The sequence below is a fragment of the Phodopus roborovskii genome, unplaced genomic scaffold (genome assembly GCF_943737965.1).
Source record: "Phodopus roborovskii unplaced genomic scaffold, PHOROB, whole genome shotgun sequence".
In the NCBI taxonomy this organism is placed as follows: domain Eukaryota; kingdom Metazoa; phylum Chordata; class Mammalia; order Rodentia; family Cricetidae; genus Phodopus; species Phodopus roborovskii.
In genome coordinates this window covers 43,590,961-43,618,725 of record NW_026126511.1, presented here as the reverse complement: position 1 = coordinate 43,618,725, position 27,765 = coordinate 43,590,961, and the positions used below count along the sequence as shown (strand labels likewise).

The 27,765-nt window shown below is 46.0% G+C and overlaps 2 protein-coding genes across 2 annotated transcripts in view; both read left to right on the top strand.

Annotated features, from left to right (window-relative positions):
* Reep4 (receptor accessory protein 4) overlaps positions 1-27,765 on the top strand; it is an 816,909-nt gene that overhangs the window by 402,444 nt on the left and 386,700 nt on the right. The window lies entirely within an intron of this gene.
* The window catches only part of Bin3 (bridging integrator 3), a 38,731-nt gene continuing 19,104 nt past the window's right edge, over positions 8,139-27,765 (top strand). Inside the window, exons 1-2 of the mRNA XM_051195445.1 lie at positions 8,139-8,262; positions 27,006-27,054. Of these exons, the coding sequence (XP_051051402.1) occupies positions 8,255-8,262; positions 27,006-27,054 (57 nt within the window). The 5' untranslated portion in view covers positions 8,139-8,254. The remainder of the gene's footprint in view (positions 8,263-27,005; positions 27,055-27,765) is intronic.

Genomic DNA, 27,765 nt, shown 5'->3' with positions numbered 1-27,765 from the left:
CTCTCTCCTCTCTCTGCACTGTGCCTCGAAGACACACCCTCCCAACCCACCAATCCCACCCCTGCCACTGTGCTCTTACAGGCCTGGGTTCCAGAACCTGCATTGGCTTCCTCCACCCCCAAAGGGTGGGCTCCTAGACTCCCTCAAAACAAAAACGCCTCTTTCTCTGACACCCTTATAGATAGGGTCTTTGCTGGCTTTTCCCATTTCTGTCTACCGCAGCCCCCCTCCACCTCCCTTTCCTTGAATGGGGGGAGGGGAGCAGCCTAAAACCCCCACAACCCAGCCACCTCTCCCCAGCATCTGGTGAGAGGGACAAGAAGAAGGAAGAACTGTGGGTTCTTTTCCATGCGACTCCTAGATTTTGTACCAAAATGCAGGGTGTGCTCCTGTTTGCATTTTTTTCTTTCCTTTCTGAAAATAACCATGAAACTATCATTTCCTCCCACTGCCTTTTTCCCTATCTTATTTGGATTAGCAGGGCTGCTAGGAGAGGTGGTTGGGAGTCACTGACAGCCTCCTGCTTCGGCCTTGGTCTCTAGAATTTTCGGTGGCACTTGGGGAGGTATACCTGTTGGGCAGAGTCCCTGGAGTAGAAGAGATAGAGTATAGGTGCCAATCACCGTGGGTCTCTGCTACCCTCTCGGTGATGCTTGGGGAACCAGAGTCCGTCCTACCTGGTTTCCAACTTGTGAAGTATAGGGACAGCCTCTGCCCTGCTTGCCTGCGGCTAGTTTAAGGTCATAGGGTCCAAGAGTTGAGGCCCTCCCTTAGATTACAGGCAGGGAAGTCACCTTGGGTGCAGACTTCAAATAGGAAGGGTTAATGCATGGGACTCTTGCTTACACAGGGAGAAATGGGGGGCATATTGTGAGGGGGCTTCTCTTCTTCACTTTTGTCCCTCCCAGTGGCCCCTCTCCACTGCCATTCTAGTTATCCATGCTGCTCACCAAGAAGCAGATCTGACAAGAAGTCAGCTTCAGGACAGGTCCCCAAAGGAACGTCTCTAGCTCATCTGATGGCCCTCAGGGCTATTCTGCTGACCCTCACAGGGCTCTCCCACCACCTCTCGATGTGGAGGTGCCAACATGGCAGAATCCCAGGCCTCTCCGACATCTTAGAGAAACTAAGGTATAAGGACAAGGAGCAAGCATATTTTGTAGAAGGCAGAACAAATAAAAACAGAGGGCTGACATGCCAGACCCCCCTGAGCAAAGCGCAGCCTTACAAGATGCTCCATCCAGCCACAACCCCATCTCCCAAAGCCCTGCATGCCTGTAGCTTTGTGGCTTTGCCCCTGACCGAAAGGAACATTGGGAAAAAGGTGTCCTGGAACTGGGCAGCTGCAGTCCCACACAAGATCAAGAAGAGCTGAGGCCAAAAGAGGACTTACTGGGGACTGGAGTGTCTTGCCTTGGCCCGGCCAAGGTAGGGAATTGGGAGTCCTCAGCATCTTCCTCACCCTAGCTTTGCCTTTCTTCCTCCATGCTACACATCCCCCATGGGGACCCCTTCCTGATCAGTGCAGTGGGCAAGCAAGACAGGTAACAGCTGGCCTGACTCAGGGATATGACTGGATACCGATGTATGGGAGCGAGACCTTTTCCAACTGTCCTTCAATCAAGGCACCACTTTTCCACCTTGAGCACACTGACTGGCTTTGTCTGGTTGCCTAGGACAAGTTTGTCTCATTGACAGCTCATCCCTTTCTCTGATAGTTCTAGACCACCCAAAATGACAGAGGCCTGGAGATTAAATACTGCCCCAAACCTCCACAGCCCTTCCTGACACATCTACACCCCATGACCTATAGTCCTGCCCCTTCCTTTCCTGTAGGACCCTTCTCCTCCCCCACTCCCAGCACCAGGCTAGGTGGCTGGGCTATTTGAGGCACTGCTGGCCCTGTGGTGTAATCAGTGCCCAGGGATAATTGCCACCTGCCCTGCCAGTGTCTGGGGGCTGTCTCGTCCACAGCAACAGCAGGCAGACATGGAGCAGCCAGGCCTGGAGCAAGGTCAGGTTAGGGCAGTCCTGCCCACATCCTGGTCAGCTTGCCACTCAGGAGACCGGCAAGGATTCCCCAGGAACCCCACATGCCTCTGGGAGCTGTGCTCACCTACGATATCCAGTGGCTTCATTTAAGGGGGAATGGTGCCCCTGGCAGGAACAAAAGTCTCAGAATTAATTCATTCTACCACTATCAGCCCAAACCATGGGCTGTCTTCTGATGGCTGGGGAGGACCTCATACAGTATGACCAATGAGGGGTACAGTCACCAAGCAAGAAGAACTCTACCCTGACTCTCAGCTTACTTTCTTCAGAATGCCAGCAAGGTTTAGTGAGATGGTGTTTGCAAGTGAATCTTCCATAAATGTTGCTTGCTATTTTTATTTATTTATTTATTTATTTATTTATTTATTGCAATCGAAAGGTGATTTAGACAGCCTAGGTTTAAATGCATGCCCTTCTCATGGTCAAGTCTATAACCTTGAGGTAACATCAACTTCAGTTTCTCCATCTATATAAAAGAACATAGAGAACTTCCTTGCCCAACTGCTATGTAGAGTACATTATCTAACACATGCAGAACACATTGTTTACCTGGTGCTACCAAGACACCCCACTGGAATTTATGGTTATTGGGAACTGCAGAGAGCGCAACAGCAGTGGGAAGCCTCTTAAACCAGTCGAAAGATACTCAGAAAAGTCAGAAAAGCAAAACCAGGAGAGACTCCTAGACACTGCCTGGCAGCTGTGGCCCAGGAGAAGAGTGACAGTTACAGGCCTTTTCCCTCCAGGACAGCAGACCTCAACCTGTGGGTCAGGACCCCCTTTGCAGGTCAAACAAGCCTTTCACGGGAGTTGAATGTCAGATGTCCTGCAAAGCAGAACACATTACAACTCATAACAGCAGCGAAATTACAGTTATAAAGTAGCAATGAAATAATTTTGTGGTTGGGGTCACCACAACACAAGGGACTGTATTAAAGGGTGGCAGCATTAGGAAAGTTGAGAGCCACTGGTCTAGGAGAACCTGCTTCTACCTCCCTCAACCCTATTCACTCCAAAAAGTGAGCACCTAACAGTTGTGGATGTGAAAATGTGCAAAAAAACCAATCTGTACTAGCAATGAGGTGTAGCTGAAACCCCGCTCCTGGGAGGAAATGAACTAAGGTCTTGTTTGTGCCCTTTTCAGTATGTTTAGCATTTACAACTGTGTCTGTCCAGGGACTTGAAATTCTTCATGCAGGTATCCACAGCCCTACTGTGTGAAAGGCCACTCAGAACAGTTTCTCCTCAGAATGGGAGGAATGGGCTACAAATCTATGCCAAGAGGCCAGGATCCCCAGAGTCAGCCCATCCCTGACAAAAAGCCCCAAGATGCTCCCCTGGGCCAACAGGCCAGAGCAGGAGAATGTGCTAGTCCTCCAGCTTCATAGCACCAAAGTAGGGGCATAAACAGATTCAGGTAAGACCATCCCAAGACAGCCCACTCCTTGGGGACAGAGAAGGGGGAGTGCTGGCACAGAGAATAGGACGTGGGTGCTGGCACACCCGAATTCCAAACTCTTCAGGGCCCCCATCCAGGGACAGTTGTTAGTCTCTTATGCATGGCCTTAACAGCGTTCCCACAAGGTCCCCACCTGAGGAGCCATGTCTTTAGTGGCTTACCTCCATTTCCCCTTCCCAGGGTACTCAGGACCTACCTAGGGAAATGCCCCCCCAACAGGGCCAGCTGGCCTTGGCTTAATACCCTCTGATGGTTGTCTCCAGTGAGCACCTGCTAACCTGGGGTGGGATCGACCTTGGGGGTCTTCCCAGCCCTCCTCCAGCATCTCACACCCCGGCACCCGGGCAGTGCATTGTCCAGAGAGGATTGTTTTGCATCCTGATATACTCTCTCTCACACACACACACTCACTCATCTCTTCCACGGGCCTGTGAGCTAATTGGAGAGAAGGAGGGGGAGGAGGGGGACGCTGCTTGCCTTCCCCGTTATCTGCAGCAATCCTGGGTGACTAATGCTCCCAGTTGGTGAAAAGGCAGTGTAATCAAAACATTTTTTTTTTAGTCCTTAAAGTTAGTCATTCTTCCAGAGTGGAGGAAAGGGGGGGGACACACAGCAAGAGCCCTGAAATGCAAACTGAGAGGATCCTGCTGTTGGATGGAACCAAAGCCATGTGCTCCCTGCAGATCTAAGGTCTCAGGCCCTCCTCCTTGGGGCCATAGGCTAAGCTTCCATAGGCTAGGCTTCCTTCACACCCTTGCTTGCCCTGACTTCCCTTGACATCTGGGTTATAGGCCCCCTGCAGGTCCTCCAGGCTGAGTCAGGAGGTGCCCTTTGCTCTCACCTTGCCAGGTGCTGCCATCTGCTGGTGCCAGCTTTCCAGAGGACAGGAAACATACATGTTAAAGAGTGCCTGGTCAGGGCCTGGTCACGTGCTGTCCCTTCTGAACTGGTACTCCTTCTGGCCCATATGCTGGCTTGAGACCCTACTACACCTTGACTGAACTAAAGACAGAGGTGGCAGGAGCTTGGGCGGTCATTGAGGAGAAGTGATATACTCGAGTGAAGAATCAGAGCTAGGTTGCCCAGGTTGGGATCTCTCCTTCATCACTCCATGGCTGTTTCATACCTATAAGAATGACATATAGAAAATGAAAGCAGTGACAGTGCCACCTACCTTATAGGGTTGTTGTTGCCACCTACTTTATAGGGTAGTTGTAAGGATTAAATGTCAACTGCCTAGAATAGTACATGGCATGGCACGCACAGCTGACTATTAGCTATTTGTCAAAATAACAAAATAAGATGGCGCACATACCACCATATCCCCTCTGCTCATTCATGGCAGGCATTACTAATCAATCACAGAATGCCTTCACAAGTGGAAGAGTGAGTCCCCAGATTCCTCAGTATAGTACTCTAGATAGCTAACAGGCAGTCTAAATTGACATCCTTGATTTACTCTGGATGCTTCACATTGGACCCAACACCCTTGGCTGTTGCCAAGATAATAGGGTTCTCTCTACAAATGGACAGTAAATCATTGTCTAGGAAATGAAGTTCGTAGGAAGAAACAAATAATTCTCAACCCACTCGGAGGCAGAGCCAAGGCCCAGCAGGTGTTCCTAGCCCTGATTGCTGCTTGCTAGCCTAGCTTCAGATATGATATTTCACGCTCACTTCTAATAGACCATGTGTGCTTCCCATCCTCCACAAACTCTTACTTTGACATTCTCATCTTCTGCCACTCTGACTTGGCATCCCATGCCATTGGCTCTTGGCTTCCGGAACTCTGATTTGGTGGTACCCCCCCCCCAGGCAGGTGCAAAGCTGGGAGAGCACTGCAGGCCTGGGTCTTGGTCTGCTCCTGGGACCTCTTTGAGGCTGGTATAGTAAAAGAGTTGGGGCAGCCATAAGCTTCATATGGGAAAGGCTGGGACAAAGCAGGATGTAACATGTCCTGAGACAAGGCCCCATAGCGAGCATTTGTATTCTGAGCTAATGACTCCAGGGCAATATGAATCGGTTTTTCTATAGCTTTGTTCATGAAACAGACCCGTGCCACCCGATATCTCGGGAAGAAGTAATCCCAAGGCTTGCAACCAGGGACATCGCCTCTGTCTGAAGTGCCTCTACTCATAAGCCCACTCTCCTCCTTTTACCCGCTCCTCTGAAGAGGCAGGGTCAACCCTGTCCTGTCCTTTGTTTATAGAAAGGTGAGACAGGTTCGAAGCCTGCAGGCCAAACTTTCCTCCATTGTGTATCACGTGTTCCTGTGTGCAGCCACCTGGGGATGAATGCCATTCACAGGCAAGTCCACGGATAGGAGCTTCAAGAGGTACAGACAGGAAGAGGTCTGACTGTCAATCCTCAGCCCTGCTTGCTGAGAAGAAAGAAAGCCATGTTAAGCTCAGAGACTTCCAGACAATTTCTAAACAGACCCTGGGATAGCAGCATTATCCCCAATAACCTAGAAGGCCTTGCTGATTATGCTAAAACTCTGAGGTGGGTGGTGAACCCACAGCCCCAGTTAGGCCACAGCCTGAATCCTTTGCTCCCAGGAGATTCATATTTAGTTTTATTCTCAGACGTCAATGACTGCACAGACCTACTCATTTCTTTGGGCTTGCCTCTCTGTTTGAGGCCCATCTCCTCTGTTTTATTTACCAAGAGCTTTTGGACCAGTGGTTCTCAACCTGTGGGTCACAACCCCTTCTGGGGGATGGAGGGGTCGAACAAGCCCTTCATAGAGGTCATATACCCTGCATATCAAATATTTATGTTATGATTCATAACAGCAAAATTATAGTTATGAAGCAGCAACTAAACTAACTTGGTGGTTGGGGGCCACCACCACATGAGGGGTCACAGCATTAGGGAGGTTGAGAACCACTGCTCTAGAATCAATGTAACGTGAACTTGGAAACTGATTGAGGGAGACTTCAGCGGCCTTCTCCATCTACCCCTCCTGCAGATGAGGAACTAACGACCAGGGAGTCTATATGACTTTTGTGAAATTGGTCATGATAGCAAAGAGGGAAATAGATAGTCCAGATCTCATCCGTTCTTATCCTGCAAAATGTGTCTGCTACTCCAACCCACAGTCCTCAGAGTTTCCTTGGTGTAGAGCAGTGACCTAGGCTAAAACTTTTAAAAATACTTACCACTATGGGCAATGTCTGAGGGAGGCTGAGTATGTGGAAGGGGGAAATGCGGCTAAACCATCCATGGGTGCTGGAACATCAAGACACTCATAAATACATACTACACCCTTCCATTCATCTCCCCCTGTACAAAAAGGAGTAAGAACCAAGACTCTGCCCACCCAAGCTCTCTGCCTGAGATACTCTTTAAGGATTCTGGGTCTTCTCTTCAAGATTGCTCCCGCACTCATGCTTGCTCATTTCCTGAAAATGGCATAGCGATGGAGCTGATCTGTGTGATGCCTTTGGGGACCCACCTCCCACGGGAAAGCCTTTTTAAACTAAACTATGAACCATCCTTGTTCCTCCTACCCTGAGGTTCTGTGCCCTAGGAATTTGGGACATATTGTATATCCTTTTAAGTCAGAGGGGCTTAGCTGCTCCCCAGGCTGCACCAGCAACCATTAAGGTCCATTTGAAGAAAAAGAATTCCTAGAGAGAAGGTCAGGGGGTAGGATTATGCATGGCTCTCTCCCACTGCTTGCTTTTTTTCTCTTCTAAAAGAGGAACTTGAGCAGAGAAACACAGTTCAGTACAGAGCTCTAGGTGGTTTGTGTTACTCTGAGGTTCTGAATTCTGAGGCCAAAGACAAATCAGCTGCTTTCCTAGCTCTCACTCTTCTACAGCCCCATGTACAGTTCCAGGGCTCCCAGCACCTTGTTCTAGCTCTATATTGTATCGTTGTTGTTGCTGTTGTTTTTCCTCTGTCTGAAAGACAGTAGCTCCAAAAGGGCGTGGGGACAAGATCAATATTCCCTTTGCAAGGCTGATTCTGGCACATTTCTGCTAAACGAGGGAATAGAACTTAGGATCTTTCCTAACATTGTTGCAGTTTTCTCTATACCCCCTCCTCTTTTGTTTTGTGTGGTGGGTGTGGGTGTATTGTTTTGTCTTGAGACAAGGACTGATTATGAAGTCCAGATGGGCCTTGCATTTGCTACGTACATAGCCTAGACTAGCCTCGAACTTATGACCCCTCTCTGCCTCAACCTCCTGAGTGTTATGAATGTACACGCCATCACATCAGTGCTCTCTGCATCTTCCCTCATTGAATAGCTTCGAAGAATAGTCCACCCTCAAAATTACCTACTCTTATTTGAGCCCCGAACCACCTTGGGTGGGGAGGGCATTGGAGGACCCTCTTGTTACAGGTGATGCATGTGAGAGATGCAATATTTATTTTATAGATACGAAAGAGTATAGAGCAAACGCAAGCAAGCTTCTCTTCCACTGTGCCTCCTCAAGCTCCTCCCCCACGACAGTTTCTGCTTGTTAGAAACCCCATATCAAACAGAGAAACTGCGTGCGATGACTATCCCAAAAAGGGCTCACAGCAGGACCACACCACAACAGTCTCCTGCAAAGGAAACTCCGCCTCAAACAGTAAACTAAATGCTAACGTGTAGTCCCGCCTCCTTCCCGCCTCTTCCGGGCAGAGAGGGCGGGACCTACATCACTTCCTGGAGACTGCCCGAATCCGGAAGTGATCCTCGAGAACCGACTTTCTGCAGAGGACCCCGACCGCAGGCGTGGGTTTGGGACCATGAGCTGGTGAGTGAGACCGAGCGGCATCGGCTGGAGCCAGGGGCGGCCCGACAGACCCGCTCCGCAGAGGTTCCGGGAACGTCCCGGGAAGGCGGGCTGGAGGATCCCCTAGCCTGGGACCCTCGCGTCTGGTCCTGTTGCCTGCTCTCTCTCCCAACTCGTCTCCTTCCAGCTCCTTGGTGTGAGCAGTCTCTTTTCCCTCTTCTCTCAAGTGTCTTCCTTCGCTCCCATGAGCATTTCTCCACCGCGCCTGTCCGCTCCGGAGCTATGTCCCTCACTGAGGCAGTCTAGGCACAGTTCTCTGATCAAGAAATCATTTGCTTTCAGACAACTAACTGAAGTAGTGCCACCCTAACGGTCCTCAAAAGACAAAATTCTTTGTAAGAATTTAAAAGTTAAGTCTCACCTGGAAGGAGCCAGAATCACACCACGCACGTCCCTTTAACGTGTATTGGGCTGTTTGAATCTTTCCAGGGTTATAAAGCACTTGTTCTCTAAAACAGACATAGTTGGCTTAAACTTTATGGGGATCATCAAACCAAGGAGCATAGAGCTAGAGTGTCACAGCTGCAAGTGGCGAGGATCTCTCCGTGGCTACTTCCTAACGTTTGTGGTTAGCTTGTTGTTGAAGGTTCTCTTTTCCAAAAGCCTTATTTATTTGTTGCTCTGGGTTTGTGGGGTTTGTTGTGTTGTGTTGTGTTTTTTAATGTTCACTGGAAAAAAGCTATGGATTTTCTGTCTCGTAGGGATTCTTTGAAGGCTGTCCATGTCCATTAGGCCCAAGAGCCTGTGTGCATTTGTATGAATAAATTGGCTCGAAGAGAAATACAAGATGAATCAGCCCTCTTTAGAGCCCAAGGGCCATTAATGTAGGGGCCATACTTACTCAGAGCCCAGACTGTTATGCAAAATAAGTGTATGATAATCAGCCGTGAATAGATGAAATTAGCTAGTCGCCCTCTGGGAATGCTTTCACACTTGGCCACCAGTGGAGACCAAGCTTTGGCCACAAGCAGCTCATGTCAGTCAATGTCAAGGATAGCTCTGTAATGTACAGTGTAAACCATTGCTGCCCCTTCCTCCACCGGCTTCTCAGACTGCCATTAATTAGTGGACAAATGTCAGGCAGCTGGAGGAGCCATGAAGGGATGCCCCCTGCAATGCTCCAATAAGCCCCAGCAGGAGCTGCCGGTTTCCCCTCAACCTCTAATTCCAAGAAGCCAACAGAGGGCTGGAACCCCCAAAACCTAGCTTCCCCATCTTGTTATAGCTTGCCTACTGACAGGTCAGGTGGCACTTCTGCAATCCCCTTTCCTAAAGGAATTATTTCTCCGAGGCCTCAGCCTGGACCCCCCAGCCATCTTGTTTTGTGCACCTTGAATCTTTGAATCTCTCTTGCTTAATTTCTTGTCTGAAGTAGAAAGCAGAAAGTACATGTGCTTTTTTGTTGTTGTTTAGCCTGGCATACACACACACACACACACACACACACACACACACACACACACACACACATATTTTTTGGGGGGGAATGAATTTTTTTCTCTTCACTAATTGAGAAGAGAATAATAGAGCAGAGACCGCTAGGGGTGTACATTCTCTGGATGAACTGACGCGAGTTGTTTTCACCTGTCTTTCAGAATGTTTATTTTTCTGGGGAAAAAAAAAAAACAAACAGCATTCCATTTCCTGAGAATTGAAACTGGCAGAGACTAGCAGGAGCTGAGGTTTTCATGAACTAATTTACCAGTACAGGCGCATCTTAGTACCTCCTCCGATTGAGGGTCACCACCAAAAGGGTGGCTTTGTCCCTGGGAGCTGAGATTCTTTTCTCTTCCTGTTTAGAGGGCTTCTACGTCATCTTTTGCGTGGACCCTGACCCTGTCTCCCAGAGAGGGGACCAACACCAGTGCCTGGGCACACAATTGCACTCAGTTCCTAGCTCAATGGCTGGCAAAGGAACGAGGGTTGGGTCCTTCTGATTCACTCCTAACGTGGTTTTCCTGCTCTCAGAATGAATCCATCCATTCATCTGAGATTGGAATTTTCACTAGGGGAAGAGACCAGAGTGACGTAGAGCCATCATGGGAGGCTGATGCCCAAGGTCAAGTTCACCAAGTACATGGACTATGCCAAGCATCGTTAAATAAGGCCTAAGGCTACGATGCCCATGGTGCCTAAAGGTTATCCATTGTTCTGAGCTAGGCTGTACTTTCAAAATGTCACAGTGAGAAATGTCTAATATTGATGCCCTTTGCACACTGTGGACTTTGCGTGAAGAGTAAGAGACCTTTGTTTTCTGCTTCCTGCAGGCAGGCAGCCTGCCTACCCCCTGTTTATTTAGTGAGTACCTACACTACCACCCACCCACCGACCCATTAGCCTCCCAGCAAGGCTTATGACCGGTGATCTGTCATAGTAAGAAGAAAGCATTGGATATTTGCCTCTCAGAGCACTAATTCACTTCTTGGCCCCAAATCAAATGCCCCTCCCCACTTCTTCCCCACCCCTGCTCCACCAGTTTCTGCGTAAGTGTGTTCTGTATGATATGCAGAGAAAATTAAGTACAATTAAGAGTAGTTACCAGGCATGGTGGCACATGCCTTTAATGCAAGGACTAGGGAAGCAGAGGCAAGTGGATCTTTGTGAGTTTGAGGCCAGCCTGGTCTACATTGTAAGTTCTAGGCCAACCAGGGATACACAGTGAGACCCTGTATCCCAAACAAAAAATAGTGGCTGTAATCAAGCTGTGTCCAGGAGTTGTAGCTTTCCCTGGATCCACATACCAGGATAGACCGAGGTTTAGATGATGAGGGGGGAGGGATGCTGAAGCTGTCTAGTCATTCAAGAAGGAAGGAAATTAAAAGAATGAGGTGAGGTGGACCAGAAAGTTGAGTGCTGTGTTCAAGTCCAGGTTTCATTGCTCCCAGGGTCTTTCCCGGTCCCTCTGTAACATGGTATAGATAATCCCAGAAGATGCTGTGCTGCAGGAGTCTGCTGGTAACGTGAAGACAGTGTGCAGGTACAACAGTTAGGCTCCTTCTGCTAGTTCACCTTCCTTTTAGAGATTGCTATTCCTCAAACTCAGTCTGCAGTGTGTCTGGAAGGTGAGCAGCTAATGCTGCACAGCAGAGTAGAGGGTCTGGGAGGTTAGGTGTCAGGAAATGCCTTTTCCTCTAAGACCTTTTTCAGTTCTGGAGGGTTTATGGAGCTGTATAGCGTGATACACACAGATGGTACTCAACCAATATGTGTTGATTAAATGCTGGTAAACACTGACAGTGCACAAAGGTGCTAAATGTTGAGGGACATTTGGAAAGCTATAATAGTCAGCACTTTACTAAGTGCCTGAAAAATCCTAGAGAGTATATGTCAGGATGATGTCAGGAACGATTCCAAGCTGCTCTTAATTGAACTTTGGCCTATGAGTGCCTGCTGTTTCCATGGGGACCTGAGAACGAGATCCAGGTGAAGGGTGTGGGGAAGGTGGTTGGCCCGGGTACATGGGGAGTATTTGGTAGGGACAGTCAGTAGGGAGGCCAATGCAGTAAATAATGGTTGGGCAGAGGCTTCTCTGGTGGGAATTGGCACTCAGTTTTGGAGTCACATTTTGTACTCCTGTCAATGCCCTGCTGAGGAATTGAAATTGAGCCTGGCCTTTGGAAAATTGAAGGCTTTTAAGCAGGGAGGTAGTATAGCAAAAGCAATGATTTAAATTATTGTGGCTGTGGCCTGCAGGGTAGCTCAGAGGAGAAAGAATGAAGCCATGAAAGCCTTCTTGTATGATATCTTCCCAACAGTTTTTAATCACAATTTAGAGTTAGAAATACACACCTCTGTGTGTGTGTGAGAGAGTGAGAGAGAGGGAGAGAGAGGGAGTATGAGTGTTGGCCAGAGGTCTCTCTTGTATGTTGTTCCTCAGGTGCTCTCCCCACCTTGTTTTTTGAGACAAAATCTCACTGGCCTGGCAGTCACTGATAAGGCTAGGCTGCCTGACTGACCAGAAAGCCTCGGGGCTCTACCTCCACCTGTCTGCATTGCACTGGATTCCAAACACTGGCCACCTTACCGGCCACTTTACATGTGTGCTAGGATTTAAGCTCAGGTTCTCATGTTTGTAAAGCAAGCACTTAGCCAACTGAACCATCTCCTGCACCCTAGAAATATGTTTGACCTCTCTCTCTCTCCTTCTCTCTCCCTCCCTTTCTTCTTTTCCCTCATATACTTGCAGGTGCACATGCACACACACATGCATGTGAACACATACATACACATTCATTAGCAATACAAATTTTATACAGTATACGTGCACTCTCTATACACACACACACACATTCCAACATCTTCTGTTATTTTCTCTTTCATATTTTTGTTTTGTTTCCTTTTTTGTGGTTTTGGTTTTTTGTTTGTTTGTTTTTGTTTTGTTTTGTCTTGCTTTGTTTTTCCACACAGGGTTTCTCTGTATTGCTTTGGAGACTGTCCTGGAACTGGCGCTGTAGATCAGGCTAGCCTTGAACTCAGAGAAATCCCCCTGCCTCTGCCTCCCAAGTGCTGGGATTAAAGGCGTGCACCACCAATGCCTGGCTCTTTCTTGATTTTTCAAAACAGAGTTTCACTGTGTATCTTTGGAGCCTGTCCTGGAACTCACACTGTAGACCAGGCTGGCCTCAAACTCACAGTGAACCACCTGCCTCTGCCTTGGGATTAAAGATTTGTGCTACTAGCACTCAACCTTCTCTTTTATGTGTTAAAGAATGAGGTATCGCCACTGATTCTTGTGGCTCTCGTGTGTGTGTGTGTGTGTGTGTGTGTGTGTGTGTGTGTGTGTGTATAAAACAATGTGTCACAATTTAAATTGACCTATGTGCCCTGGATTAAAAACACAACACCCAAAAAAGAAAATTGATAGGTATTTTACATGGATTCCAGTTTGAAGACTGACTGCAGGAATATGGCCACAAATATTCAGACTACAAACTAGCACTTGTGACTTCAGCAACCTAAATATAGGTGTTTATTTGGCTGGTTTTGCTTGGTTATGAGACCTTAACTAAAAATAAAATTTTTAAAGGGGGGGGATGGGGTGGGGAGGTGATTCAGTGGTAGAGCACTAGCCAAAGGCTCTAGGTTCAGTCTCCAATACCAAAACAGAGCAGAAGGGGGGGAGGGGGAGAAGAGAGGAGAAATACAGCAGGGCAGCTGTTAAAAAAGACCTACCCAGCACGGTCAATTTCCAGAAATGGGAGCCTATAGAAATTTTGATTCCTGCCAGATTCCTGCCAACAGGTTAGACCAACAGTGCCATCTCACAGCCATCAGAGGGGCAAAAGGTATCAATCAGGGTAAGAATAGGGGAACCCCCTGGAGTGTTGAGGCCTGGAGGGGTAAATTGATTCTGTGGCACTTGGTACAATTGGAGGAGCCACAGCAGCCTGAACCCCAGATGAGAAGTGCCAGAAGCCAGCTTTGTCACTGTAGACCAGCCACTATAATATGTGTACATAGTGAAGTGACATGTTAAATGAGCCAGGTAGCCAGGTGTAGTAGCACACACATACAATCCCAGCACTTGGAATACTGCGTCAGGAGCGTCGTGAGTTTGAGGTCACCCTGGGCTACAGATTGAGAGCCAGGTATAGGTCTGGATATGAACATGGATGAGTCTCAGAAGTATGCTGCAGAGTGTAAAAGCTGACGCCTCAATGACATTTGCTGCTTATATAAAGTTTAGCCCGAGAAAAAGATACTAGGTTTTGCTTTGGGACACATGTAGTGAAAATGTGAGGAAGAAAATAAGGAATCCTGGATTCAGAATGGTGACTCTTCTAGGGTAACAAAAAGGACAGCGGTGAGGTGGGGGGGGGGTTGGCCTTGGCAGCTCCAGCGGTGCCTGTATAGTTGGGCACCCGCCCTTTCCTACCCTTGTTCCTTGCCAAAGAATGACAAGAGATGATGCCCTATCTGTCAAACACGAGAAGTTTCTTAGACAGTCATCACCAAATACCTTGACTCTTCTGTCTTCTCTTTTCCTGGCCTCTAAGTGCCTCCAGACGGCTAGCACAAACCCTCTCATGGTTTAGGGAGAAGTCCCCCCACCAAGGGGTTGTAAGCTGAGGGATAACTTGGCCCTGGTTTGGGTACAGTCTGCTACAGGATAGCTGCTTGCCTCAAGAACAACACACAATTTTTAAGTTTTCTGACCCCTCCTCCGGTGTTTTTATGTCTGTCACTCTGTGCTGCCCTCCCTCTAGGCCTCAGTTGGCCATTCATCACGGTACCACTACCTCACAGCAAATCTCTTCACACCACTGACTGCGTGTCAGGAGCTGTTTCAAGCATTGAAAGCCCTCAGCTCCCTCAGCAGCCCTGGAGGATAGGTAGAAGCTTGCCCTATTTTGTAGGTAAGGAAATAGGGGAGGTTGAGGTAACTTGTGCGAATGTCACAGCTGATGGGCACAGCCAGGATTGAACCCCAGCGTTCTGATGCCAGCCTCCTTGAAGCAAAATGCTGCTCCTTGAAGTACAGGAGTAGAATGCTTCATGCCAGTCACTATATCAGAAGCACCTAGAATCTGGCTATAATAGATGCTTAATAAACGCTCACTTGGCATCCCTGTTTACATGACCTAACATCATGTGATTCATTCTGTCTCCTCTTCAGAGGGCAGCCTGAGGAGTAGTGGGAAAAGGGATCACAGCTGAGCTGGTGGATTGCCCCGTCCCACATACAAGTCAGCCAAGTTACAGAGTCATGGTTTTTCTCTGTAATTGTACACATGCCCTCTTCATATGAATAGCAGGTCAGGATCCTGTTCCCTGTTCTCTAGTTTGGGAGGAGGCTATGGTCATAGGCCCTGAGGAGGAGAATTTTAGCCCAGGTTGTTCCCTTCTGGGGGTGTCTGTCCTGCCCTTGCTCAGGCTGGGCCTTCGGCATAGCAACTAGAAAAGATAGATCCATTGAGCACCTGTCCCCAAGGATACCATGTGACTTGATAAGCTCTGCCTGGCCCTGCCCCAGGCCCTGGTCCTCCACTTTGCTAATTGTTAAGGTGGCAGTAGCCTTGTGGGTCTCAAACCAAAGCAGGGAGGACTCCAGAGACAGTCTCTGAAGGATGGGGGCAGGGCCAGGGCCTGAAGAAGCTGCTGCCTCACGCCCACCTTCCTCTCACTGAGACAGTGACTCAGGCCCAGACCACTCCCTGGGGAGCCAGGGTTTCAGCCACTATCAACCACCGCCCACTCTTGCTCAGCCCTCCTTTCTTCTCTCCCCCGCCCCCAGCTCTGTGTGTCTGTGTGTCTCTTGCCCAGCTGGACATATCAAAAGGTACTTGATGGGGCAGCCTGAATCATTCTGGAAGTCCTCTCCACCACCAGCCTAGATTTCCATTTACTAGAAACAAATTTTGGAAAGCCAGGTGAAGCCAAGAGAGTGTCCAGAGGTTTGAACTCCCAGCTGTTGCATATAATGAGCACAGGGGATGCTCCCAAGGAGGCAGGAATTGAATGATGTGCTGGGGTGACCCAGGGGATCCCCACCCAACCACCATCTGGGTCAGCCAGTTGTCTCTGCCCCTGCAGTAGAGGCGGGTGAGAAAACAAAGGATTGAGAAACCTAACAAATGGAGAATGCAAAAGAGCCGTTTTGTAAATAGATGTTACACAAGAGCAGGAACTTTTTTGGAAGGTTCCACTGAGACAGAATTAGCCAACTGGCATCATGCTGCTAATAGAGATATTTACTGTTTGAAAAAAGTATATTTGTAGCTTTGGAGAGCATCCGGTTGACTTTTCTTTACTGTGGGAAAAAAAAAAGTCCTTTCCCTCTGTACACATGGAACTTTTTTTGTTTTGTTTTGCCTTTTGTTTTCTTTCTGAGGTGAGGCATGTTAGAGGTTGAGGACTGTTTTCTCCATTTTGTTAGTGAGACCAAAATATCCCTTCTCCTAGCCTCTGGTACTTGTTTGTGTATATAGAGTGGCCAGCAAAACTGTGGAGTGACTACCATTCCAGAGAGAGAACCACAAGCTTCTTGATTTCTCCCAGAGCATAGAGAGTCTCTGGGATCAAGCCTTACTCTTCTCTCTGGGCTACTGCTTGCCCCTCTGCCCCCCCCCAGGGGAGAATGTGAGAAAAGCTGGGACAGGAGGAACAAGAAGCCCCATTGGCTTCCTTGTCCTGGAGGACCACAAGCCTCCTGTGACCCAGCTGCACCCTAGCTGTCACTCATGCGTGTGTGCTGCCAGCCCCCAGAGCACTGCTTCTCCTAGCCTGACTCTGCCATGGGGATGGAGAGACAGAGAGCCTGCGAGAGCCTGGTGAAGTGTAGCTGGGCTACAGTTTCTTTTCTCTTGTCCCTTTCCTTGTCTTCTATTGTCCACTGGGAGTGTGCCCCATGTCAATGCCAGGTAATTTTCTATCTGTCCCCTTTCTATCATTTCCTGGACACAATGGGGTTATAGCCAATAACCCAGGAGACTCCTCTCCCTTTGTAGTATCCTCAAAATCTCTTTAGGATGCCTTGCGATAGGGAATGGAGAGATGACTCAGTGGTTAAAAGCAGTTGCTGCTCTTATAGAGGACCTGAGTTCAATTTCCAGCACTTAAATGGTGCTTAACCACAATCTGTAACTCCACTGCAGCTATTTGACACCCTTTTCTGGCTTCTGCAGGCACGTGGTGTACACACATACATGCAGGCATAACACTTTACATAAAATAAAAATTGTATATATATACTTGACTCCGGCTTTGGTGACTTCTCCAGACTTCGCTTCTGAGGCCAAAGGCCAGCTCTGATCTGCAGCTGGCTAGTGGCATTCCTTGGCTGTTTGGTTCTGATCACACATCAGATTAGAAGCCCAAAGGGTGTTACCTTTTTTGGTCTTTATATAACTTTGTCTAAGAGTTTGTGTGGTGGAGGAGGGAGTTGTTTTTGTGTTTTTTAGGAACCCTAAATCACAGTGTAATATTTTGCAGGACCCAAGCTTGGGCAGTGCCTTCCTTTTACTCGTTCATTTAATCATTCATGGGATGAAATAAAAGCTCTATGAGGTCACGGCATAGATTTTCCTTATTTGTCCTGATGTCCCCAGAACCTAGCATTGCACTTGGCACAAAAGGCAGCCCTTATTAATGATGCATTAAATGCTCACCAAAAGGCTGAGAATATTGCACTATGCCTAAAAGAGTACCTGCCCGGGTACTGTCCCTGTCCTCGATAAGCTATGTGTTACAATCAGAAAGCAAAATATAGACACATAGAGGTTAATTAGCCTGTGCCCTTTACCAAGCCAGCACTTCAGTAATGACAGGATGGTTCAATATTAGGAGACATATTTGCTCATTTTACCACATTGGTACATCATAGGAGAATAAACTGCTCACCCAGATGCATGTTGCCAAGACATTGGCTTGCCAAAAATGCAATCTTTGTGTGTTCTAGTAATCTAGCAACAGAAAGCTATTTCCTTCCTTTTCGGGCTTTCTGGCTGAAATCAGTGGCTCCCTCAGATTTCACAGTGAAAGATCAAATGCAAAGCCATCTTATTTTTACCAAAAAAAAAAAAAAAGAAAGAAAAGAAAGAAAGAAAGAAAAAAAAGCCCAACAACAACAACAAAAAACTAGCTAACACAGTAACTGGACATGAAGTAGGTATAAGTATTGGTAAAGAAAACAAACATTTTTATCATTATTTCCCTATATTTAGTCAGAAAACCTTATTAGTTTCTTTTTCACAATTGAGTCTCTTAGGCTTTATAGGTTAAATATGTAGGTATGGTGAGTGTTTACAAGGTAAATTATCCAGCAAAATAAAATAAAAAAGAATCCCATGGAGTAGGGGGAGCATTAACCACTATGAAACATATCTAAGACATATAGAGCTAAAAGTTCCACATTTAAATATTACTCTGGGCTCTTAATAGCCAACGAAATAAATATAGAAAGAGAGAGAGAGGAAAGAAAAAGAAATAAAGAATTGAGTCTTAAGACTAAGGGGCAGTTAAAAAAAAAAACTTGAATGAGCAGATGGAAATATTGCTGCCCTAAGTGTGAACTTCAGCGTCTATGAGTGTAGGTTCTTCACACACTTAAAGTCTATGTGGGTGATGCATTTCTAATGATAGTAAATATATTTATAGGGTTTTAGTGTGGAAGGAGACCATAGAAGATGAGTCATCTTGAATAATAAACAAAAATAGCCCTAAATATTACCTGAGAAACTTATGCACAAGAAGGAAATAATTTTACTTAATATTAAGAGGTTTTGTAACCCTAAATAGTTAAGCCCATGTTATTTGCCTGAGCTATGGAACAATAGAAATGTTTAACACCAAACCATGATTTTTTTCAAAGACTGTAATCCTGTAATGCCTGTAATCCCAGCATTTAGGAGACTGAAGTGGGAGGTTGCTGTGAATTTAATATCAGCTTGTGCTATAGAATGAGTTCCAGGCTGTTGTGGGCTACAGAGTAAGAACCTATCTGGAAAAAAAAAAAATCATACTAACACACACCAAAAAAAGATTATATAGTACGTGTTTGGGAATGTGTGTCAGGATCAGAAACAACCCTAGTTGTTGTCTCCAGGTGCTGTGTTCCTTGTCTTTTGAGGTAGGGTCTCACTGGCCTGGAACTCCAAGTAGGTTGAGCTGGTTGGCCAGCAAGGCCCAGGGATCCACCTGTCTCCATCTCTGGGATTATGAATTATAAGTGTGTGCCAGCACACCTAGTTTTATGAAAAAGATAAATTTTAACTCCTGTTAAACCAACTCTCTAGTCACACACTTAAAATAAATTCTAAATAGATACAAGATTTAAGAGTGAAAAATAAACCACTAAAATTCATCTGGATAAAAAGGGGACACAGAATAATTAAAATAACCTTGAGAAAAGCAAAGTGGGAAGGCTCACGTTTCCCAGGCTTAAAGCTTACTCCAAAGCTGCAGTCAGCTGGGCTGGTACTGACATACAGACTAATAGAGTGGAATTCAGGGTCCAGAATATACCTTCGTATTTGTGACCAGTTGATATTTTCACAAGGATGTCGAGACAACCCAAAGATTTGCAGCATTTGCAGAGGACAAGATACATCGCACCATATACAAAAATTAACTCATAATTGATCAGAGACCTATAATGTAAGACCCTCAACTATAAAACTCTCATATATTTATTCCTATAAGAAAACATAGGAATAAATCCTTACAGTACTGAATTTGACAAAAGATTCTTAGACATGACACCAAACAAGCATGAACATCAGAAGAAGGGGGGGAAAAATCAGGTAAATTAAACTTCATTACGAATTTTAAACTTTAATACTTGAGAGCATTTTTTTCAGTTACTTTTTAAAAATGAATCCATAGATGAGAGAAAATGTTTACCAGTCACGTATCTGATTAGGAACTTAGACCCTGAGTGTAAACGGGCTTCTCACAATGCAACAGGACCAAAGAAAAGCCTATGTGTGTTTCTCCAGTGGTCACATTAGTCAGTGAATATACAAAAGATGCCTGGCATCTTGAAGGAGATGTAAATCACAGCCACAATGCAATACTGCCTCACGCCCACCTGTATGGGTGGAAAAAAGCCAGACCTGAAACTGGCATTGGGCAATAATACCAAGAACCACCCTCCCTTATAGAATCCCAGCAGCTCAGGACCTAATAACTCTAAGTGTCTGAGGAGTGGAGCTCCGCTCAGCTCAAGGCCAGAGCTGGATAAAGTGTAGAGACCAGGCATCTCCCTACCTCCTTCCTTTCGCTTTATTTACTCTTTCCTCCTTGACAGAGCTCTACACTCGGGGACATAAAGGTGAATTTACTCTGTAAAACTAACAGAACCTCACCTCAGGGACCCTCACTTGCATGAATGTTGTCTAGCCCCTTTAGGAGAAACCCTAGCCTTGGGCCTGATTTTCTAAACTGAAACATTTCTACCATAATTATTTTTTATTGTTTGTTGTCTGCATTTTTTTATTACCCATAATGTCACTCAGCCTTGGCATAACCTGGGCCTTTCTTAGGGCGGGACTGGGAGATGAATTGAGATTATGGTGTTCTACTCAACATTTGTAAAGACAGTTTGGGGGCATTTTTAATAAAACAAATGAGAAATGACTAGCTCTGACTTAGAAATATACACAAAAAGTACCTTTGAAATTATCTTTAAATTTATTTTTAAATTAAAAGAGAAACCGAGGGTCATAGCTCACTGGTAGAATGCTTGCCTGGTAAGCTTGGGTTCAATTCCCATCATTACAAACAATGAGGGGAAATTGGTTTTAAAAATGAATATGATAAAGGCAAGGTGAGCAATTATATCATTGGAAACCAAACAATATAACGAGGTATTTTCAGTTTGTACCCAATACTAGTCATCTGTAAGGAGACAAAATCAGCTTTAAATATTAATGATGATTATTTGAGAATCCATTTAATGAACAGGAGCAGTTCACATGAACACATCGATAAGACATAGGAATTTCTGGTGGGTTTAATGTGAAAGCCCCAACAAAGACAACAAATTATGACATGTTACCTACAGGGACATCAGTCACAGAATAGTTGCTGTCACTGACTCAGAACACTTGAGATTCATATTGTATAAGAAACCTTGAACTGTGCCCTGAAATTGTAGCTTATTTATAAAAGAAATGTGAGATTTTCCTAAATATTACATCAGTCTTAAATTTTATATTTATGCATTGCCAGTTAGCAGGGAAACATGATTTCTTCCTAAATTATAAGTGGTAGGAAACAAATTGCAATCAACTAGAGGAAAAACTGAATTCTCTTTTTCCTTTGAGGAAGTGATACTGTCACAAAGACCATGTAGCCAAAACAGCAGGAGTAAAAATTCAGAGGTTGTTCTTGATATCAGATATCCTACATACCAGGTATTTATGTTACAATTCGTAACAGTAACAAACTACAGTTATGAAGTAGCAATGAAATAATTTTAAGGTTGGAGGTCACCATAACATGAGGAGCTGTATTAAAGGGTCTCAGCATTAGGAAGGCATTGTAAGCCAGTACATAAAGGCTGGAAAGGGAGAAGTTTAAGCTGTCATCATCATCCTCAGAAAGGAGCCATCTGGGAATCAAAACAGTACCATCAAGGACAGCCCAGAAAGGCAAGCTCTGAAATCAAAAGACGCTCTAGTCAAGTAAATAATACAGAAGAAAAAAAAAAAAAAAAAAAAACTGGGCTTCACCCTCAGCCTGTAGTGCATTGAAGTAGCAGTAACCAGACACTTTTTAAGTTATTATTAACTATTGAATTTCTTTTGCAAAGTGCACGAAATTAAGACCATCTCATTGGGATTAAAGTCATGAAATTTAAGAAAAACCTGATAGCAAAAATGCAAACAATTCTCTTCAACCAATAGAAAATAAAATCAAGCCATACTACACCTTTCATCCCAGCACTCAGGAGGCAAAGGAAGATACAGATCTCTGTGAGTTAAGGCCAGGCTGGTCTACAAAGGAAGTACCAGGACAGCCAGGGCTGAGAAACCTTGTCTCAAAGCAAAAAAAAGAAAAAGAAAAAAAGAAAAAAAATTAAAAAGAAAATGTTGAAAAGCAAAGAAATCAGCTGCAAGATTGTAATGGCAGAAGGAAACATAACGTGCAGGGGAGTCAACCCGATCAAGTCTTAGCGATTGCCAAACTGAAACTGCAGTGAGAAGCCAGCCCAGTAAATGAAAACAGATCCAGGAGGTACACTGTGATGAAACACCAAGGCAAACCTACCATCCTTTGGACTTGCATACAGAAAATGAAAAGGGTAGAAATCAGGTGGCTTCAGACTTTATATAGACTTCATACTGGGGCAATGGAACACAAAAAAGCAGTCCCTTTGATATTCAAGGAAATTATGACCAGGTATGTGACACTTGCCTGTTATCCCAGCCCCAAAGGATGAGACAGAGGATCATACTGGGAAAGTAGAGAAACCTTGACTTAAAACAATATGCACTGCTCGCATGGCTCAGCAGGCAAAGGCTCTAAGTTCAATCCTTGGGACCCACACAGTAGAAAGAGAACTAACTTCAGCAGGTGGTCCTCTGAACTCCACACATGTGCCATAGCATGCACATGTGCTCACATACACAATAAATAAATAAGTATTCTTAAAAATAAAAAATGACAATGAAAACTATATTGGCATATTACATGAAAACGATTATTAGTAAATGCTGGTGAGAATGTGGGGAAGGAAAACCTGTATGTATTCACTGCTGTGGGAGTCAGAATGGAGGCTCCTCAAAAAACTGAAACTAGAACTACCATATGAGCCAGCTATCCCCGTCTTGGGTCAGTGTACCAACGTGATACCTGAACATACATGTAAATAGCTGTCCTAGTCACAAAAACTAGGAAATGCAACCAACCTGTGATTCCTCCAACAAATAAATGGATAATGAAAATGTGGGATATATACACAAAGGAGTTTTTGCAGCCATTAAAAAAAAATGAAATCATGGCATTTGCAGGCGAAAAGAAAAAAAAAAGTTGCAACTGGAAGTCATTATGTTAAGCAAAACAAGCCAGTCTCCAAAAGACAAATTCCATGTCTGTTTTTCCTCATGCAGAAGCTAAATTTGACAGGGTGTGTGTATGTGTATGTATCACAAAATTAGAAAAGGGATCGTGGAAGGAGAGGACGTTGAGGAAGAAGAATGAATGGAGTGCTGGGACCCACATAATAGGGCAGCTGAGGCACAGACTGACCAGGTGAGGGAGGGCAATGGGGGTATGAGCAAATGAAACCAAGTATTTTGTCACAAATGTATGAAGATGCTATAATGAAAGAAATTACTTTGCTACTAACTTGATGATCTTTGAAATACTAGATTTTAAAACTATATTGACACATCAAAATATTCATGTTACACACTTCCTTTATTTAAAAGTTATGTCAATGCACATGCATATGCGTATATATACATATACAGTTAAGAGAAGTACTACATAATATATATACATATGTGTGCAGATATATGTCCATGTAGTAATTCACTATCTCACTGCCTGGTTTAGCCTTTATAGTGTGTGTGAATTCAGGTGTTCCTCGTCATTGTTCTTTGTATTTTTCCATGTCTTCCAAGTTTTTAACACTAATTGGGTGCTATTTTTGTATGGTGTTTTTTTTTGGGGGGGGTTGTTGTTTGGATGCTCTTTTTTTTTTTTTAATTCTTCCTTTTTTGAAGAATTATAGCAAGCGCAAAGAAGAAACCAGTAGCCATGTTCTTACACGGAGGTCTGAGCCTGCCAGCACTTGCTATTTACCTTGGCTGTTTTTCTTTCAGATATATATATTTAACACCACTAAAACACTGGTCATCTTTACGATGGAGACGATGCTGGCAGGGGACCTTCTTCCCTTCTCTCTCATCCTTCCTTTCAATTTTCAGTGAAACCTTTCTAAATAAGCAAAGCTGTAGATTTAAGAGCTCCTCAGTTAGCCAAGAGGTGGGAAGGCTTAATGGTGTGGCTGCATGCCCATTTCCCTGTATGATCCAAGTGGTCTTGACAACATAATTTCCCAGTTTGGGACAGGAAATAAGGAGTATAGATTCAGAGAAACTAAGAAACAGCCATGTGTTGGCTACATAGGAAAGAACAACAAAGAAAAGCCAAGATCACATTGTCGGGGCACATTGGGATTGAAGTTTCTCCTCCCAGCCAGGGCCTGGAGCAGGAAAGGTACAAGATGAGCCAGAGTGCCTTATGTTTAAAGGAAGTACCACATGACTTAGGCATGTGCTCACACACTGATGGGATTATGTTAGAGGGTCACAGGGACCAACTGCAAAGCTGTCAGTGGCCAGACCAAAGCAGCTTAGTATCAAAGCAGTATTGGATTATGGCCCTGAGTATAAAATATCCACAAGTTCATGTTGATATGAATAGATGAGTAAATAGTGGCTCCCTAAGTGGAAAGGAGTGGGGTGGGGGTGGTCACAGTGGGGAACCTTTGAAGTCCTTCCTTCCTCAGCCTGTGGCTTAGTCGGGGATGGCAGGTGTATTATGTCTGCAGTGTCTGTGAGATGTGACAATAATGACTCTCTCCTTCTTTAAAGATTTGTTTTTATTTATGGTGTGTGTGTGTGTGTGTGTGTGTGTGTGTGTGTGTGTGTGTGTGCCACATGTGTGTGGGTACCTGCCAGGGCCAGGGGAAGGCATCAGATCCCCTAGGGCTGGAGTTGAAGGTGGCTATAAGCTGCCCCATGTGGGTGATGGGAACTGAATTTGGGTTTGTGAAAGAGCCACCAATACTCTTAACCCACTGAGCCATCTCTCCAGCCCCCAAAGCCCAAGGAGTGTCTGGGAGGCATTCCAGCTATAAAATGCCTGACCAGTGCATCTTAAAAAGGGGGCATCAAAGCCAAAGGAAGTCTAGACATTGTCACACCAAGAGGCAGTTCAGGAGTAAATGTAGTGTGGTAACCCTGCATGGGATCCTAGTTCGGAAAGGGCATTGAGAAGAAACTAAGGTGACTGAACAAAGCAGACTTTGATTTGTCATTCCAGGTCCATTAATCATGACTAATGTAGCATACTGATAGAAGATGTTCACAAGGGAGACGGGTCAGGGGGCACAGTCGTTATGATACTTCACAATTTTTCTGAAAAATCTAGAATAAAATGTTTATTTAAAAGGTGTTGTAGCAGGTGACATGTCTTTGGAGCTAGGAAGTTGAAAAATTATGCAGACAGTCTGATGAAATCATGTCTGACCATCAGTAACTGCAGCAGAGATCTGGCTCTTCTGCGAATAAACGGTTTCCCTTTGTGTTAAAACAGCCGGCTCCACACAGGCTCTCCCGAATTTTCAGGCTCTTAGCCATCAGTCCCAGCTGATCCCACAGACTTTGAGACTCTGGGCATCAAGTGCCCAGAACAATTCATGAAGAGAACACTGAACTCCGAGTGGCAGAAAGAAGTGGAGGGGCCCTGGTAAAGCAGCATTGGGACTCTAGGCCTGTCGGAGTCTTCTAAGATCTGTTTCCTCCTGCAGCCTGAGAGGGTTAAAGTGGGGAAAACCCTTCTGATGCATGCTGCTCTGGAGGCCCGTGGTACCACGGTGAGGGTTAGAGAGGCCGTGGTCCTGCAGATGCCAGCCACCAACTCTGGCTTCCTAGGCTGTGGTCTGTCGTTCCAGACTCTGGGGCCACTCTGAGGGTTCTTCAGGATCCTTAGCCCACTCCCCACATTTTGGGTGTAGCAAGAGGGCCGGTTAGTCCGGCTGGTTTCCTAGTGGAAGAAACTGGGTTTCAGAGAGACTCTTGTCCAATAGCAACACCAGTGGGGCAGAGACTGGGACTCCTTCCTGGTTATCGATTGTCTCACTGTGGTTCCTTTCCCACAGAGCCCAAGTGTGTGTGGCCTCCGAAGTAGCCCCCCATCAACTCCAGTTCCCAGTCTTAGGAAAAGCGGTGGCAACTGGGAGAGAAAACCAACTCCACCTGAGTTTTTTCCTCTTTAGGTCTGGGAAACTGAAATGATGTCCCCACCCCTGCTCAGTTCCACAGCAAACCTCTTCCCATCTGATAGTGACACAGCCCCAGACATTTTGTTTTCAGCCAGACCCCAAAGGGTTAACACTCCCAAATTATGGGGCTGGGTTAACAATAAACAGGATGTCCTCCAGAAATTAAATTTAAACCACCGTGACTCAGGCCAGCCCATCCCCTCAACCAGATCGCTGTCTGGGGGTTATTATCGGTGGTTAATTATACCGTTGGGGTTAGCAGCAGTGTTGGTCAACTTGGGCCAGGTGGAGGCGGGTGCGGGACAATGACTAAAGGGAAGGATGGGAACAGAGCCCAAGAGTTGGTCAGAACAGCATTGGCACCGTCGGCCCAGAAGCCTAGAGAGAGTACCGAGAGGCTGTGTTTCGGGGCTTGGGGACAGGCCAGGTAGGACAGACACCCATTTCTGTCACCACTGGGATCAGCAGTGTTGATGTTCTCACCTGGCCACCAGCATGGACTAACGGGGTCCATGTTGTCAGGACCTTGAAGAAACCTCTCAATTGCCTGTGTCAATCAATCCACTCACTCCTGAGAGCAAGAAAGGGCTGCAGGGCAGCAGTCAGTGGCATAAAGCAGTCTGCTAGAGTAGATGGAAACCGGGCTGCGCCTCCATGTCTGAGCCCCAGCCCCATGATTTCCCCTTAGGCCCAGCTTCTTCCAAATTAACGTGAGAACCTGGTAAACAGGCTTCTTAGCAAGTTCAAGGCAGGCTTGGGCAGATTTTTTTTTTTTTTACCAAGCCCACCACATTTCATCCTGTGTGTTTTTAAACCAGTTATAAATGCTCCTTGATTTGTCATCCCTTTTCAGCATCCCAAGAAACCCTACAAGATACACTGTAGTCCCTGTGGGGAAACTGAGAATCTCTTCCAGAAGATGATGGGTGTTTGTGGGCTTTTTAAAGGACGTGTTTCCAAGAATTATAGCTGCTGTAGGGAGCCATGTTTCTCACTTAGCAGTTCCTCAAAGCAAGGTTTTCAGAGCCTCAGGGTGTCTCCCTTCCCCCACTTTTCCAGTGTGTTTAAGTGATATTCTTGGCCTGCATGGAGCATGATCTGTCCCAGAACCAAACTGGGTGCTATTGACTCATATGACCCTGTGAGGACTGAGGGACCAGGTGTTAATCCCCCCCCATGCATCCACTACTGCCCCCCCCCCCAGCCTTCGCCATTTCTCACAGTATCCCTCTGTCTCTGCCTCTTACAGGATTCCGTTTAAGATCGGGCAGCCCAAGAAACAGATCGTTCCCAAAACCGTGAGTAACTCAGTTCTTTCATGAGACTAAATTGTGCCTCAGATCACCTCTGCATGGAACTCAGCCTTCTGGGTTTTCTCTCTCTCAGTACTAGGGATTGTGGACTAGGCTCATGCACACCAGAGAAGCGCTCCGTTGTGAGTGAATTCCCAGGCCAGGAGCTGAGCACTGACAATGCACATTTGGGAGCTGGACGGTCAGCTCCCTGGGTCTTGCTCTCAGTCATATAATTCTAGAACCAGAGGCCTCCTGTCCTGGGTCCTGTTGGTTGCTTCCCCAACTTTGGACAGGTGTAGGTGCTCTATATCTGAGCAGTCCTATTGCTGGGAGAACTCTGGAGCATAGACTACTCCCCAAATATACATACCAAGATAGTACCCAAGGCCGGCCTTTCTGGCCACCTCAACTACATAAGAGACAAGGCAGCTTCTCCAGGCGGCCCACATCCTTTTGTTTGCACAGACTGGTGTATCTGCCATGATCCAGTTGTTCTGTGAAGGGTTAACACCTACCCACCTTTGAACCCGAGATGTTTATCCCGTTTTATGTCTAAAATGGGAGAGGAAGTCTCACGGTCCTGGAATGTTAGAGCTAGACGCCTGTGGACCTTCTGGCCCCTCTGTCTGGTTTTCCTATTTCGTGGTAGAGGTGTTGCTAGATCTGAAACCCCCTTTCCCGAGAGCTGCAGTTAGCATTTGGGTCTGTGGCTCT